Source organism: Bufo gargarizans, chromosome 1, assembly GCF_014858855.1.
Source record: "Bufo gargarizans isolate SCDJY-AF-19 chromosome 1, ASM1485885v1, whole genome shotgun sequence".
Taxonomy (NCBI): domain Eukaryota; kingdom Metazoa; phylum Chordata; class Amphibia; order Anura; family Bufonidae; genus Bufo; species Bufo gargarizans.
This window is the reverse complement of record NC_058080.1, coordinates 138,613,877-138,631,323: the sequence shown is the minus strand read 5'-3', so window position 1 is coordinate 138,631,323 and position 17,447 is coordinate 138,613,877. Positions and strand designations below refer to the sequence as shown.

General features: G+C 42.1%; 1 protein-coding gene across 10 annotated transcripts in view; it reads left to right on the top strand.

Annotated features, from left to right (window-relative positions):
* FRYL (FRY like transcription coactivator) overlaps positions 1 to 17,447 on the top strand; it is a 317,468-nt gene that overhangs the window by 201,404 nt on the left and 98,617 nt on the right. For all 10 annotated transcript variants that reach the window (XM_044298955.1, XM_044298912.1, XM_044298895.1 and 7 more), the window contains 5 exons: positions 9,394 to 9,497; positions 10,779 to 10,887; positions 12,459 to 12,545; positions 13,906 to 14,077; positions 16,109 to 16,241. In XM_044298955.1, coding sequence (XP_044154890.1) covers positions 9,394 to 9,497; positions 10,779 to 10,887; positions 12,459 to 12,545; positions 13,906 to 14,077; positions 16,109 to 16,241 — 605 coding nt within the window. The remainder of the gene's footprint in view (positions 1 to 9,393; positions 9,498 to 10,778; positions 10,888 to 12,458; positions 12,546 to 13,905; positions 14,078 to 16,108; positions 16,242 to 17,447) is intronic.

The window sequence follows — 17,447 nt, the reverse complement described above, 5'->3', positions numbered from 1 at the left end:
CTCATCAGAATATATATATATATATATATATATATATATATATATATATATATATATATATATATATATAGCAGAAAAGGAGATTTGGCGGCACCAGTCTGTTGGCTCAGGTGCTGTGTCCAAAGGAATGAGCTTTCCACCTTGTAATATATGCAGAGAATCGGACAGCACTCCAAGACTTGAAAAAAGTAGAAATCTTTATTCACCCATGTGAAAAATAATTGCAACGTTTCAGCTCACAATCGAGCCTTTCTCAAGCAATGAAACACAAGACTGTGCATGTCTTATACAGCTTTTTCAAAAATCAGACAACCAATGAATTTTACAAATCAAGACATGTGACTAGTGAACATGTGAAAGTAGTTCACCTCATTAGATCATGTGAACAATTACTTATGCAAAGTACCATACTGCTGGATACACAGGGATGTGTCCATTAGTGTTGTATCCAAGCTTGTAACATTTAAATAACGTATACTACAAAGTGCATATGTGCATAAATAAAGTGCATGAAGATACAAAAAAATTAAATCATGTATTAATGTTTAAAATCATACACCACAGAGGCTGAGGGAAAACAGTGAAGGTTTGATCATGTTCGACAAAACCGCATGTTCATGTGAATACTGGCCAAAAACAGCCCTGTTAACTAATACTGTCAAAACCACAGCATGTCAAAGACAAACCTCCACCCACAATGTGCGCTCGCAACTGCGCTCCAATATATCCTCGGCAGCCAGATATCATACTTTTGCCGTGTGGGAGCTATTGCATACGCACAATGTGACATTATTAAAGGCATCGTCTTTGTAGCAAAGCGCTTGACACTGTATATGCTTCACTGTCAGGACCAATCAGAGAGGGATCCAACCTTCCGGGTAGATCAACCCCTCCAAAGTTATGGTCAGGTAAGGGGGACACCACATGCAAATGTAGTGCACCCCGAACCGTCCCATTATAACGGTCCATAGACAGTGTAATGGGGATCTCCCATATAAATCACTTGATAGCAGAAAAATGGTTTTGACACATCGTGGATGCAGTAACAGAAAAAATTCTATCCAGTTAAATTCATACACATAGAACATCACAAGCTGTCGCATGTATCCAGACTTCTATGTTCACTGTTTCCGCATCAGTCTGTGTGGTGTCTAAAAAACAAATAAGAGAAAATTACTCATATGCTTGTGAATCTTATCTAAATTCCATCATCACAACAGGGATCATGCCAGAAAGCATAAAGAGTGGGATATCAGGCAAACAGTAATCTAGAAGCATCCAGGATTATATTCCACATTTAACCCTTTAGGTTTTAGGCTATCTAAAGTGTAGATCCACCACATTTCTTTGTTTTTCAATATTTTTATTCGATTGCCCCCTCTCCTGGGGGAAGGTACATGATCTACAATCCAGCATGTTAATTCACGTTCTGAATGTTTCTGCTCAGAAAAATGCTTCGGTACTGGTAAATCATGTCGTTTTTGGCGAATTGAAAATCTATGGTTATTTAACCTGGTTTTCAAATCAGTGGAGGTTTCTCCCACATACAGAATTTTACATGGGCAGGTTAACACATAGATTACAAAATTAGAATTGCACGTCAAATGAAAATTAATAGGATAAGTTTTACCAGTGGCAGGATGTATAAAGCTGCGTCCCTTGCCTATGTATTTGCAATTTACGCAGCTTAAACATGGGAAGCTGCCCAATCCATATTTTGACAATTTCATTTGACGTGCTCGCTGCCTTGAGCCACAATCTGCTCTCACCAATTGGTCTTTCAGACTGCTAGCTCTCCGGTATGAAAACAGGGGAGGCAGTCTAAATTCTTCAATATCACTGAAGGTATTGCCCAGTATACTCCAGTGTTTTCTAATAATCTTGCTGATAGCTGCACTTTCCTCCGTATGAGTAGAGATAAAAGGAATCCGACGTTGGGGATTTTCCTTATCTTTCCTCACTAAGGTCAACTCTCTGTCCATCTCCAGGGCCTTATATTTATGTGTCTGTAGCAACTTTGGCGGATAACCCCTATCTTCAAACTTCCTTGACATATCCTCAAGGGCCTCCGTCAAATTGCTCTCCTCTGATGTTATTCTACGCACCCGCAAAAATTGCGAGTACGGTAAATGCCTAACCATATTTTTCGGGTGATTACTATCATACCTTAATATGGTATTCTTGTCAGTAGGTTTAGTGTATAGTTTAGTAAGGAACTTTTCCCCAGACCAGACAACCGTGGTATCAAGGAACTGTACCTCAGTGTGTGAGAAAATCAAAGTGAATTGGAGATCACTATCAATGCTATTCAAATACATATGGAAGTCAATTAGTTCCTTCTCCGTGCCAGTCCAAATGAGGAAGACGTCATCGATATAACGCCACCACCGCAGAACATGTCTGAAGTGGTGTGAAACATAGATGACGTCTTCCTCAAATTTTCGCATAAAAATATTTGCGAACGTTGGGGCCACATTCGACCCCATCGCTACTCCCCTTAATTGCTTATAAAAGGAATCTTGAAACAGAAAATAGTTCCAATGTAGAACAATGCGCAAAAGAGATAAAATGAAATGTATAGCTGATTCAGTCATTGAGGAGAGTGCCAACATGCATTCAACAGCCGTTATGCCCAACGTGTGGTCAATTGAGGTGTAGAGAGAGACTACATCGAAAGATGCAAGAATATATGTCTGCTCTCTATCCACCTCAATTGCGTTGAGTTTACACAAAAAATCGGTCGTGTCTTGAATGTATGAGGTCGCCCCTGTCGCAAAATTGCGAAGTATCTTGTCCAAAAAAATTGCAATGTTGCTGAATATTGACTCAGAGCCAGATACTATCGGCCGGCCAGGGGGATCAACCAGAGATTTGTGGACCTTGGGAAGCACATACATCACAGGTGTGACTGGATGTGTCACCACAAGGTACTCACAAAGATCCCGGTCGATCACCCCTGCCGCCAATGCATCAGTAAGACACTGTCCAATAATCCTAGCAATCTCAAATTTTGGGTCATAATTAATCAACAAATACACATTTGTGTCACCAAGCTGACGTTCTATTTCCGCAATATATTTATGTTTATCCAGGATGACTACCCCCCCACCCTTATCGGCAGGTTTAATTACCAAATGGGGATCATTCCTTAATTGATCTAAGGCGGCTATTTCAAATTTCGTCATGTTAGGACGGGTAAATCTATGAGTAACAGATGATTTCAGAGCGGACAAATCCTTTTTAACCACATTCATAAAGGCCTCCAACGCAGGGTTGTCAACCACTGGTGTGAAGGTACTTTTCCCTGGTAGACTGAGTCTCCTCATGCAAAACTCGCTCGCAGGAGGGGAGTCAGTCTGCACTTTATTGTGAAACCATATTTTTAATTTTATAGATCTAAAAAAACCACACATATCTGTCTCAAGATTAAACCAATTAACATGTGCATTTGGACAATATGATAATCCCTTAGAGAGTACACTCACTTGAAACGGTGTGAGTAACTTGGAGGATAAATTAATGACAGTCATTTCTTCCTTTGCTGCGGTTTGTTCTGTGGTCGTAGCTTGCTGTTCCGGGTTTTTATGCCGTCTGTGTCTACGTCCTCCTCTTCGGGTCCGGTTCCGTTTACAGATGCTGTTTCCTTCCCTAAAAAAGGGGCGCGAGAAGATGTGGATGTGGACAACTGTGGCAATCTCTTCTTTCTTTTATTATCATTATAATTCACATTAGGATTTCTGGTATCCGTCTGCCAGGTATAAATATTCCCTTTCTTATTTCGTTTTTGGCCAGTATTCACATGAACATGCGGTTTTGTCGAACATGATCAAACCTTCACTGTTTTCCCTCAGCCTCTGTGGTGTATGATTTTAAACATTAATACATGATTTAATTTTTTTGTATCTTCATGCACTTTATTTATGCACATATGCACTTTGTAGTATACGTTATTTAAATGTTACAAGCTTGGATACAACACTAATGGACACATCCCTGTGTATCCAGCAGTATGGTACTTTGCATAAGTAATTGTTCACATGATCTAATGAGGTGAACTACTTTCACATGTTCACTAGTCACATGTCTTGATTTGTAAAATTCATTGGTTGTCTGATTTTTGAAAAAGCTGTATAAGACATGCACAGTCTTGTGTTTCATTGCTTGAGAAAGGCTCGATTGTGAGCTGAAACGTTGCAATTATTTTTCACATGGGTGAATAAAGATTTCTACTTTTTTCAAGTCTTGGAGTGCTGTCCGATTCTCTGCATATATATATATATATATATATATATATATATTTTTTTTTTTTTACATTTTCTGAGAGCCATAGGTTTTCAATTTTTTCTTGTTTTTGGCGGGCAGAGGTAACGTTTCCACTGGTACTATTTTGTGATATAAGACTTTTTGATTGCTTGGTGTTACTCTGTTTGTGGTGGATGGTGACCCAAAACTGGCTCCTGACGGATTTTATTTAGTATTTTTTTATTTTATTTTTTAAGTACACCTGATGGGGTACATCATGTGATATTTTTAAACAGTTGGTTGTTACGGATGTGGCAAATTATTATTATTATTTTATTTATTTTTTCCTATTTTTTACACGTATGGCTCTGGCCTAGAAGGGGTTAAATAGAGGATAAACTTGTGATGTGAATCCATCCTAAGGGCCCATTCACACAAACATATGGCTACGGTGGCTGTATTGCAGAACCCAAGTAGTGGTCCGCAAAACGCGGTCACAATACATGTGAACGGCATGTCACGGATGGAGATGCAATGACTTGAATTGCTCCGTGATGGACAAGATACGGCAAATCATAGGGTATGTCTTTATCTTTTGGCGTATTTTGTGGTTTCCAGACCCATTCAAGTCAACAGGTCTGCATCCGTGAAAAGGGATTCACACAGCTGGTGCCTGTGTATATTGCAGACCGCAACACAGGAACGGCGACCATATGGTTGTGTGAATGAGCTCTTAGAAGTAACATATAATGCAGGTGAACCTGGATTCTTATCTTACTTTACACCATTTACAGTGGTTGACGTAGCATTGCACTACCGTTGCACACAGTGCTGCTACACATCCACTACACAGATTTGCTGCGCGCATTACACACGCAGCCTGCTACACAAATACATGTATGCATTATGAGCACTGCACGCACAACACATACACAGCCCTGCAACACAACCACTATATATAGATTTGTAGCACACATACAGCTCTGCTACACAACCACTACACAGATTTGCTGCACATGTTACACACAACCACTATACATAAAATTGGTGCACACATTACACACACATCTATGCTACAAAAACACATGCATGCAATCAGCACTGCACACACAACACTACACACCTATATATAATGCAAACAGTACACACACAGCCCTACTACACAACCACTACACAGATGTGATGCACATGTTACAAACAGCTCTGCTACACAACCACTACATATAGATTTGCTGCACGCATTGCACACTACTATACAAACACTACACCTGGATTTGCTGTACAGGTTACACACATAGATCTGCTACAAAACTAGACAAAGATATGCTGCACACATTACACAAACGGCACTGCTTACACAACCACTACACATAGGCTTCTTTCACACGTGACGCACATAGATTTGCTGCACACATTACAAAACCAGCTCTGCATGCATCAGCAACCTAATGCGCATGCTCACACACACCACTACTGCAGTCACGACACACAGCTCTGCTGCATGAACGTGTCACTCATTTATCCACACCAAGCGTCCTACCAAACGGCCATCCCTCAGGTCATGTGACTGATCACATGAACGTGACGTCACCGAAGGCCCTCTCTCCCCTATGTGGGAATCATTGGTTTCCAGCTCTGGGGTCGGCTGCTGCAACTCCTGCAGATCAGGTATAGGGACTACGACTCCCACCATTCTGTGCCAGTGCATGCTGGGGCTTGTAGTCTCATCTCAGTTCTGGTTCTATTCACTGATGGGCATAGATTTACTTTTGTCTGGTCGTTGGGGGTGGCTTTGATGGCAGGGGATCAACTGTGTCTGACTTCTCTCTTCTGATTTTCTCTCTGAATGGAGAGAGAGTAAAGTAATTATCTTGGGTATATGAAAAGGGGAACACTAAGGGTACTTTCACACTAGTGTTATTCTTTTCCGGCATTGAGTTTCGTCCTAGGGGCTCTATACCGGAAAAGAACTGATCAGGCATATCCCAATGCATTCTGAATGGAGAGAGAGATAAAATGAAGCTTAGCTAGGGTTCACATCACGTTTTTGTCTTTTGTTTAACGTCTCTAATAAATGTACACGTTAAACGGATGTCTCTGACAGATGCTGTACAGTGGCATCCATCACCATAGAGTTCCACTGTACAAAAAAAAAAAAAGTTTACACTACCATATACTTTCTTTTTTATACTGGACTCTGCAGGATATAAAAGTGTAGCGTACTGCGCTTCTGTATCCTTTTTTCCCCAATTTATTTGTTAAAAGTAGGGCAAAAACATGATTTGAACTCAGTTTGTCTATACATATTAATGTTTGATAGGTTTAGGGACCTCCTGGTTCTCCAATGGCAGATGTCAGGGAAGATAAAGATCGGGCTTTTGGATTTCAACATGCCTGATCCTTTTGGCTCGGAGATAAGCCACTGATAGAGGTGTCTTGCAGCTGCTTTCTGCCCTCTACTTATTCCAAACACATGCACACTCAGCCGCTCCAAGCATGCGTGTGTAATGGAGGGATGAGAGAGAGATAGCTGTTGGCCATACAATTGCTATCTAAAATGCATAGTCTGCTTTAGTTAGGGGGGCCCTGTAGTTACTTTAAACTATAAATAGTATATACGTTAGGAATATTTTGTTTTACAGTTTTTTTTTTTTTTTTGTTTTTTTTTTAATGTAATTTGAATTATTTTCTGTTCTGCATTGTAGTTGCTTCCAGTTTTACCATTTATGCATATAAAGACCTGCTATCTAGTATAAGGCTGGGGCTACACGCCGTCAGGTATCAGACAACACCAAGTCTCAAAGTAGTCACATGACCAAATATTTTTGTGGGACTAGTCTGCAACTTGCCGTTGTGCAACCATTTCATAGTTTTTTTTTTGTTTGTTTTTTTTGCCTTTTTTATGATGTACAGAGTCATTCTGCCATTCATACAGTAAGGGTGGGCCACACCCGTCATTCATATACATTCTGCCATTCATACAGTAAGAGTGGTCCCCACTGCCATTTATATACATTCTGCCATTCATACAGTAAGAGTGGTCCCCACTGCCATTTATATACATTCTGCCATTCATACAGTAAGGGTGGGCCACACCCGTCATTCATATACAGTCTGCCATTCATACAGTAAGAGTGGTCCCCACTGCCATTTATATACATTCTGCCATTCATACAGTAAGAGTGGTCCCCACTGCCATTTATATACATTCTGCCATTCATACAGTAAGGGTGGGCCACACTGCCATTTATATACATTCTGCCATTCATACAGTAAGAGTGGTCCCCACTGCCATTTATATACATTCTGCCATTCATACAGTAAGGGTGGGCCACACCCGTCATTCATATACAGTCTGCCATTCATACAGTAAGAGTGGTCCCCACCCGTCATTCATATACATTCTGCCATTCATACAGTAAGGGTGGGCCACACCAGTCATTCATATACATTCTGCCATTCATACAGTAAGAGTAGTCCCCACCGCCATTTATATACATTCTGCCATTCATACAGTAAGAGTGGTCCCCACTGCCATTTATATACATTCTGCCATTCATACAGTAAGGGTGGTCCCCACCCGTCATTCATATACATTCTGCCATTCATACAGTAAGGGTGGTCCCCACCCGTCATTCATATACATTCTGCCATTCATACAGTAAGGGTGGGCCACACCAGTCATTCATATACATTCTGCCATTCATACAGTAAGAGTAGTCCCCACCGCCATTTATATACATTCTGCCATTCATACAGTAAGGGTGGTCCCCACCGCCATTTATATACATTCTGCCATTCATACAGTAAGGGTGGTCCCCACCCGTCATTCATATACATTCTGCCATTCATACAGTAAGGGTGGCCCACACCCTTCATTCATATACATTCTGCCATTCATACAGTAAGGGTGGGCCACACCAGTCATTCATATACATTCTGCCATTCATACAGTAAGGGTGGTCCGCACCGGCCTGATCCGCAGTGGAGAATCCGCAGCCAATGAAGAGGAAAACTACTGTTGCAAAAGCAGCCCGAAATTGTCTGCTTTTCATTTTGGCATTCCTGATGGGATTGCATTGTGAAGGTTGAAAGCCGCGGATAAACTCCACAGCATAAATAGTGAAAACCTCCAGTGCTGGTCATTTTAAGCTGCAGGTTTTCTCCACAGTGCGTGGATGAGATTTTATTCACTTTGCTGGTAATGTAAAATGCTGGGGATTTGCCGCACACAACTCTACAATGGCAGGCCCACATCATTTACAACCCCCCCCCCCCCCCCCCCCAATAGTAGCTACCAGTTCTGTTCCCAGATGTAGGTACTCGTCACTGTAAATGATGTAGATGACCTTGTGGAAGATGCTGTGAAGACGAATGCTGTACCCAAGTGATAGGAGATCCAGTTATTTCTCATATAACTAATAATGCATGAGAGGTCCTCTGTTCTTCTTCTGAGGTTTGGTAAATGCAGTATGCAACATTTATTTATGGTGGCATATATTATTGTATGTGTGAAACTCTACCTTTTAAAGGGGTGTGTGGGATTTTGATATTGATAATAGGCCATCAATATTAGATCTTTAGAGTTCTGACCTCCACCAGTCAGTATTTGAAGTGGCCCATGGTACTTGGTTGAGCAGTGCAGCTTTTTCGTTACCAGGCACAGTGCCCAGGGGTACTACACTTAGCTCTGCCCATCCACTTGAATGAGACAGAACAGTAGTAAGGTACTAAATGTATGACACTGTGGGGGAGCTTTATCAAACTGGTGTAAAGTAGAACTGGCTTAGTTGTCCAGAGCAACCAATCAGATTCCACCTTTCATTTTTCAGAGCTCCTATGGAAAATGAAAGGTGGAATCTGATTGGCTGCTCTGGGCCCCTAAGCCAGTTCTACTTTACACCAGTTTAAAAAATCTCCCCCACAGTGTCAACGATGCATAATAATCGTGGTGCATGCCACGTATGGCACTATTTGATGCATTTTGTGCCAGAATATTTGCTTTTTTTTTTCTTGGTAAATCTTCTATATATTTGGGTGTAGCACGTACTTGTAATTTATTTCTGCTGCATATTTTAAACTGTGTTTTAGACATAAATAGCCATGAATATGAGAGAAAGTGACCATTTTTCTTTCATCTCTTTCTTTCAGAATAAGGACCCCAAAATGTCCCGAGTTGCACTGGAATCTCTGTATAGATTATTGTGGGTTTATGTTATTAGGATAAAATGTGAAAGCAACACTGTAACACAAAGGTGAGTGAATGCGGACCACGTTCTAAAGTCGGCGGCTTATTTATGAAGTGAGGGGCCTGCAGAAACGCAATTTTTAAGTTGTGCTTGCATTTTCTCCTTTGGTTGTGCTGGGCTATGGGTGTAATCACTTCATATAAATAATCCCAATTAGTCTCAGTATCAGTATGTGACTGCGACGGAAATCGTCTGTATTGTTAAGCACAGAGGGAAATCTCCTGGTTTCAGATGTAATGAACTCCTGTTTAAACCCCTGCTGTATTAATAGTTTTCTCTTGAAGTCTTCAGATTTGAAAGGTGTATGTTAATTTTTGGGGTTCCCAGCAGGCTTACTTCAGTAATCATCTAACAGTCAGTTATTTCCTTAACTGTCCCCTTAAAGGGGTTTTCCAGTTACACAAAAATAAATTAATAAATGACACCAGCATTTACCCTCCTTGTGTTATGTAAGTCAGATGATGAGCGCATTTTAACTCCTCCAGCGTAGTTGTGATCTGTGACAACCAACACTCCTGGATCCGCACTTCCGTTCCACACAAAAATAGAACATATCCTATTCTTGTCCGCAATTGCAGACAAGAGACTGCATTTTCTATGAGAGTGCCGGCGATGTGCGGTCCGCAAAATGCGTAACGCACATTACCGGTGTTCGTGTTTTGCAGATCCGCAATTTTCAAAACGCATACGGACGTGTGAATGGACCCTAAGACACGGCATCATTGCTGACATCACATCTACAGGGCAGGGTCCAAGAGAATGAGCAGAACACCACCCTCAGAGGCAAGGTCACTGATTATGTGGTGTCTAAAGCAGGCATCAGCAACCTCTGGCACTCCAGCTATACTAAAACTACAACTCCCAGAATCCTCCTTTCACTTCTATGGGAGTTACAAGAACAGCAAGCTGCATACGCATGCTAGGAGTTGTAGTTTCACAGCAGTTGGAGTATTGAAGGTTGCTGATCCCTGGTCTAAAGGGTCGAGACTTACAAGCCTTGCCATGCCTCAGATATAGATGTGATATCGTCAGGAACCAACACAGTGAAAAATGTCATGTGACTCCCACGGAGTGCAGGAAAAGGTGACGTTACGGATAGACAGTCACTATTACCAATTGATAATGTATTGTTTCCTGTCAGTTGTTGCTGAAAACGGCAAAGGTGGAATACCCCTACTATTTCCTTAGACTTAATTAGATATTTTATTGTGATATTGTGTAGAGAACTGGAGAAAAGTTGGGGGGTTTTCATTTATTTCATTTCTTTATAAATTTTTCTTGTTACAGCCGCCTTATGAGCATCGTATCCGCACTTTTCCCCAAAGGTTCCCGTAGCGTAGTGCCCCGCGACACACCTCTTAATATATTTGTCAAGATCATTCAGTTCATTGCTCAGGTGAGTTGGTTAAATGCTTTAAATTTACACTCTTGAATGGGATTGACCACTGCTGAGTTCTCTGGATGTCAAGATCACATTTTCCAAAACTCTATTAGGTTGTTGATTGTCATCCGATTCCAGAGGGTCTCTCACCCTCTAAGACCCAACACATCCATATATTACATGGATGGCTCATTATTCCTTGACTCCCAGTTTGACTAAAGGGGTTATGCCATGAATAACATAAAAAATGGAAATCACACATAATTTAGTACATGACAACCTCTTTCTAACAAAGCTAGAACCAGCCCTGTACCTCACATGGATCCAGAGATCTCCACATTCATTACTTCAGTTGTGCTAGATTTAGTTAAATCTGGCAATTTAGGGGGGTGTCCTTTCTGCTGCAGCTGATGGAACTGAGCATGTGCTTCTTCCATCTCAGTGAGCAGGACAGCAAAACTGGAAAAAGAGCAGGTGGCACTATACAGATAGATTTCAATGAAAAACTCAGTAGCTATAACAAGTTTTTAATAACATGCAATTACAAAAGTATTCATATGCAGGTGCTGGTTTGAAAACTAGAATATTTTTCAATAAACTTTGCATTAATCAATAGTACCATTTGTTTGTACACATGAGTAGTAACACTATTTCTGGCCACTTTACAACTTGTATCTGGCATTTTTTAACAGTTTTCCTCTGCATAGTGATTGTCTAATTTGCAGTTCTCTCAGACATGGTGGGTGAGGACTAGCTACCATTCACTGCATACAAAAAGAAGAGGAGAATCCTCTTTATTACAGTCTCTTATTCACTCAGAAGTGTGCCCCAGGATCATAGAGAAAATTACAGAGAAGCACTAAACTTTATGCTTGTGGTTAAAGTACTTAGCCCATGTAGCTCCAGCAGTCTGCTTGTCTGTGTGTTTCTTCTCTGTCTCACTCATGCTGCTGCTCACTCCTTCCCCTCCCCTCTACATAGATTTGTATTCACATGTGTAATATGATCCTTCAGCGGAGCTGTTCAGTCTTCAGATGGAACAAAAGCATTTTTCAATCCAAAAGGCACTTTGCATGGAGGGGTGGGGGAAAGTTAAACAGATTACAATAGAACTAGACATTTCTTTCCGATAAGACATTTTACCAAGTTTCTTGTGGTTGCTTTTACTATCGATTTATGCAAAGTTGTGGGAAAAGTTAGTGACCATTTAAAAGAATCATCTAACGAGTTGTATGTTGCTAAATACTAAACCCTAAAATAATGTCAGCTTCATCAAGGAACCAACCCATTTTCAGGAAAGGTGGTGGTCCTAACCTAGTAGCCCCTACTAGTTAGATTTGGTTGGGCAAGCCATTAATATTTCTCCCTATTGTTATGTACAAATCTCTTGTTTCTGTGAATAGATGTCATTTGCTTTTTTTATTCCACTTAATGATAGATTATTGCCCATTATAAAAATAATCCTGATACCTGCAGTATTCTGAGAATATTGGGCGTATTACTCATGCTGGAAGTAAATTCCTAAATTCCTTTTCTTTTAGCCGTTGTATTTTATTGCATAATTTTTTTTTTTTCTTCTTTTATAGGAACGTTTAGATTTTGCAATGAAAGAAATAATATTTGACCTTCTGAGCGTTGGAAAATCTTCTAAAACATTTACTATCAACCCAGAGGTAAAGACAAGTGATGCTTGTGTGCTCAATATAATTCTAGTACAGTGCCAATACGTTGCATGCGAGGCAGGATGACCGCAGATAAGCCCCCTGCTCATGCCAGATTGTCCAATCCGCCTGAGGAAACCAACTTCTGTTATAGTGGTGGTAAGACACTATACTAACTGCTCAGCAGTTCTAGGTTTTCTAGGTCAGCACTGGATCATTATGGTTATCTAAATCAGATTGTGTATCCAGGATAGCAAAGCATGTTTGTGTGAGTATGATCTACAGACACCATGGAAATGGAAGCAACACAAACTCTGCATAATAACATGCACCAACCTGGGCCCTGTGGTTAAAGGGGTTGTGCATTCAGGATATTGATGACCTAGCCCCAGGATAGGCCATCGGATTAGTTGGGTTCCCACTCTCGGCAACCCCAGCGATCGGAGGCTGCAAAGCCTGTGTGAGTGAACGGGAGAGGAAGACTTAATTACTCTACACTGCAGCTCCAATCTAGATGGCATGCATGGCCAAGAACGCAGCTTTCGCATGAGCGCCTTGGCCTCTTCAGACAGCTGATCGGGGAGGGGAGAGTTGCTGAGAGTTGGACCCCCGTCTATCTTATATTGATGACCTATCCTGAGGATGGGTCATCAATGGCTTAACACCAGACAACCCCTTTAAGGCCTTCTTACATAGGACTTGGATCAGTGCAATTATCAAGGATGAGCCTTCTTACTATTGCTCCTTTACAGGAATTGCTCTGTGTAAATGTGCTTCTCATGACCGAGCAAATGCTTGTTCTTCAGGCAATTGCATTTGTTTATGCGGCACGTAAACCCATTGCATGCCTGCAGCCCTGTATTGCAGTAGTGATTGTTCGTTCTACACAGAGCAAATCATTGTTTTATGTAAATGCAGCTATCCTCTCCACTCGCAACTGGGCAATGATCAGGGGACTGTTTAGTTTTGTTCCTGATAATTGCCTGGTTATAGACCCATGTGCAGGGCCTTGAAGCACTGGAGTCCTGGTTTAAAGGGTATATATGATTAAAAAAAATGTTTGGACATGTCATAGTGACTTGTCATAAGTTTTGATTGGTAGAAGTCCTGGTGCTAAAGCCCTCACAGATTGCTACAATAAAGGGAGCCATCTCTATAGACTGTATGTTCTACCAAGAAGAGCCATGTATAGTTGATTAGAGACGATGGGACTTGGTGCTCAGCTGAGCTCCTCTGTTAAAGAATAGGTTTGTTGTACTGACCAACTGATTTTATCACTTCTCAGGAGGCAGATATGCATGGGTTTTATCTGAGTGCTGTATAAGCAAATTGTTATATCAGTCACTTACATTGGTTGTTGTTTGTATTCCAGAGAATGAATATAGGTCTCAGAGTCTTCCTCGTAATTGCAGACAGCTTGCAGCAAAAAGATGGAGAGCCTCCTATGCCAACAACTGGAGTTGTTCTTCCCTCAGGAAATACCCTACGTGTAAAGAAAATCTTTCTGAATAAAACCCTCACAGATGAAGAGGCGAAAGTCATAGGTTTGTCCTCATTGTCTGTTTATGTGGAGAAATAAATATGCAGTCATACACAGTTGAGTCACATTATTATGACCACCAGCGTAACCACTGTGTGCACCGTAGATAGCAGCTAGTCTGGATTGGAGTGCCTCAGTAAGGTAGGTGGTCACAGGTATCTGGAGCGCTGCTGTCTGCAGTGCATCCCAAAGCTGCTGGTAGTGGATCCATAGAGCAAAAAGGGCGATCATGGTGGTCCCACAGATTGGTTTCGAGTCTGGGCCATTAGGGGGCCAGGGTAGTACTTGGAAGTCTTGGTTATGATCTTCCAACCAGTGTCAGATATCCAGCTGTTATCCAACTCCTAACTCTGACACCACCAGCTTGTGTTCTTCTAGCAATGGTTGCAATGTGTTTGTTCTCTGATGTTTCTCACCTTGACACGCCATCATCCATCTGTTCGATGAAGCAGAAGACATGATTCATCGGAGAAGACAACCCTCTGCCAGTTAGCAGAGATCCAATTCTGATAGTGCCGTGAAAATTGAAGCCTTTTTTTGAGTGACTATCCGTTTCCTTTGGAGCCCCATAAATAGTAGGGTACGCTGAGCTGTTGTTTTAGGCCTCTTTCACACTTGCGTTGTCCGGATCCGGCGTGTACTCCACTTGCCGGAATTACACGCCGGATCCGTCTTCAAAATGCTTTCAGTGTTACTATGGCACCCAGGACGCTATTAAAGTCCTGGTTGCCATAGTAGGAGCGGGGAGCGGTATACTTACAGTCCGCGCGGCTCCCGGGGTGCTCCAGAGTGACATCAGAGCGCCCCATGCGCATGGATGACGTGCCATGCGATCACGTGATCCATGCGCTTGGGGCGCCCTGACGTCACTCTGGAGCGCCCCGGGAGCCGCACGGACGGTAAGTATGCTGCTCCCCGCTACACTTTACCATGGCTGCCAGGACTTTAGCGTCCCGGCAGCCATGGTAACCACTCTAAAAAAGCTAAATGACGGATCCGGCAATGCGCCGAAACGACGTTTAGCTTAAGGCCGGATCCGGATCAATGCCTTTCAATGGGCATTCATTCTGGATCCGGCCTTGCGGCAAGTCTTCAGGATTTTTGGCCGGAGCAAAAAGCGCAGCATGCTGCGGTATTTTCTCCGGCCAAAAAACGTTCCGTTCCGGAACTGAAGACATCCTGATGTATCCTGAACGGATTTCACTCCATTCAGAATGCATGGGGATAATCCTGATCAGGATTCTTCCGGCATAGAGCCCCGACGACGGAACTCTATGCCGGAAGACAAGAACGCAGGTGTGAAAGAGCCCTAAGACACACATCTGGTAGCTCCCTGGTCCGTTTTGGCGGTGAGCTGCTCCACTGTAGCGTGCCATTTTTCCACTGTAATACACTTTCACCACAGCAGCACGCAAACACTTAACAAACTGTGCAGTTTCAAAAATACTGCCACCCTTGGCCTGAAAGTCAATCATCCGTTTTTGTAACTCTGATAAATCGCCCCCTTTACCCATGACAGCAATGAGGGATATGTGTGCAGACAGCCTATCACACACCTTGTATACCCACCAAGCCAGACCACCACGCGTGACTCCCTTCATGAGCTACACATCGCTGACATCGAAAGTAGGAAGTGGTCATAATATGTGAGTCGACTGGGTATCGGACAGCTCTGCCTCTATGTGGTCTACAAGATACTTCTCAGCAGGGCTGCCTTCTCCCATATTTGAGTCTCATAGGAGCAGACAGTCATGGCAACAAAGGTCGCTATGCTGGGAACTAGATGTGCACATCTTTCTCTATTAATAAGCCATAGGATACAGTTTTCTGACAAGGTCGTAACTTCCAGGGGTCCTGCTGATTCCATTTGTGTCATTTGTACAGCACTGGGGGAACATAATACTTATGAAACCTAATTGGAGCTAACTAGCCATGACTCTTCCTCCTTTCCTCTTGTATTGCTGCAAGTCTTTCATGTTACGCGGCTAGCACGCATGTATTGCCATTAATCTTTTGGTCTGTCTTTCCTTTATAGGGATGTCTGTATACTATCCTCAAGTACGCAAAGCATTGGACAGCATACTTCGACATCTCGATAAGGAGGTTGGCAGACCGATGTGCATGACAAGTGTGCAGATGTCTAATAAGGAGCCAGAAGACATGATTACGTGTGTATAATTATGGATAATGCATCTATTTGCGCTCGTCTTTCGAGCCGTAGTGATCAGTAATATGTTTGATGTACCTAAACCCAGCGGTCAATAATGATCCTAGCAGCTTACGTTGGCTGGCAATTACTGTACTGCAGAAAGCTGCTCATTGCCAGTAATTAGCTTGAAAGCCTGGGTATTGTGAAAGTGGAGGATTACTGTGCATCAGTCTGGGGTGCCGTTTACCTGTCATCACCTAGGGAAGAGAACTGGGGCTGAACGAGCATTCGGACCCCAACTATTGAGGGTTTTTTTCTTGTACGGAGCCTAATATGGTTTACTGGACAGAAACTCTGCTATGTGTAGGAAACCACACCTGTTACAGTCAGAACTTTTATTTTTCTCCCTCACTACGGTTTGTACGGTTTTCTGTCCGTTACTAAACAGGAGGCGTCAGATAGCTGGTTAATTAGGCTCTCCCCTCCGAGTGCTCTCAGCCTCAGTGGCTTTCCTATAGAAATGTTCATACCAAATTGTCTCTGCAGGTGTCTACTGGTTTTCTAAGGGCCACCTGATAACTGCAGCCATTAGTTCAACTTGGATATGCCTTTACCAAGTTACCGTGGAAGCAAAATGGTACCAATCCCTTGTGCTTTTAAAAGGATATATTGTCAGAAAATGACCTATTGTTTAAATTAGGTTTTTATGTTAGTATTGTTTAAATTAGGTTTTTATGTTAGTATTGTTTAAATTAGGTTTTTATGTTAAACGTATTTAAAAAATGAATTTAAAACTCGCTGGTCACTGATCCTCACAATAGGCTGACACTTCCTTTATTGTGAAGTAAAGCAGTCATCTCATTATTATCATAGGCACGATTAAAGAGGTTCTATGGGAGTTCTTGAAAATTGCTGCCAGCAACCTGTGTTTGTTTCCCACTGCAGAGCTGCACGCTATGCTCCAGCGCCTGCCTTCATCGTACAACACTGAGCGTTCCTGTCAGGCTGCTCAGCCTGAAAGATTATCGCAGGCAGGATTACATCATTAATGTGTGTTGTAGAGCAGGAACTCTGCGTTTCAGCCTGACCGGAAAGCTCTGCGCTGTATGATGTAGGCAGGTGCTGGTGCATAGTTTGTAATGAGGCTCAACTTTTTCTGTTCGCATTCTAGGATAGGTTGCTGCAGCAATTTTTGATCATTCCCACACCAAATTTGTAGTATACA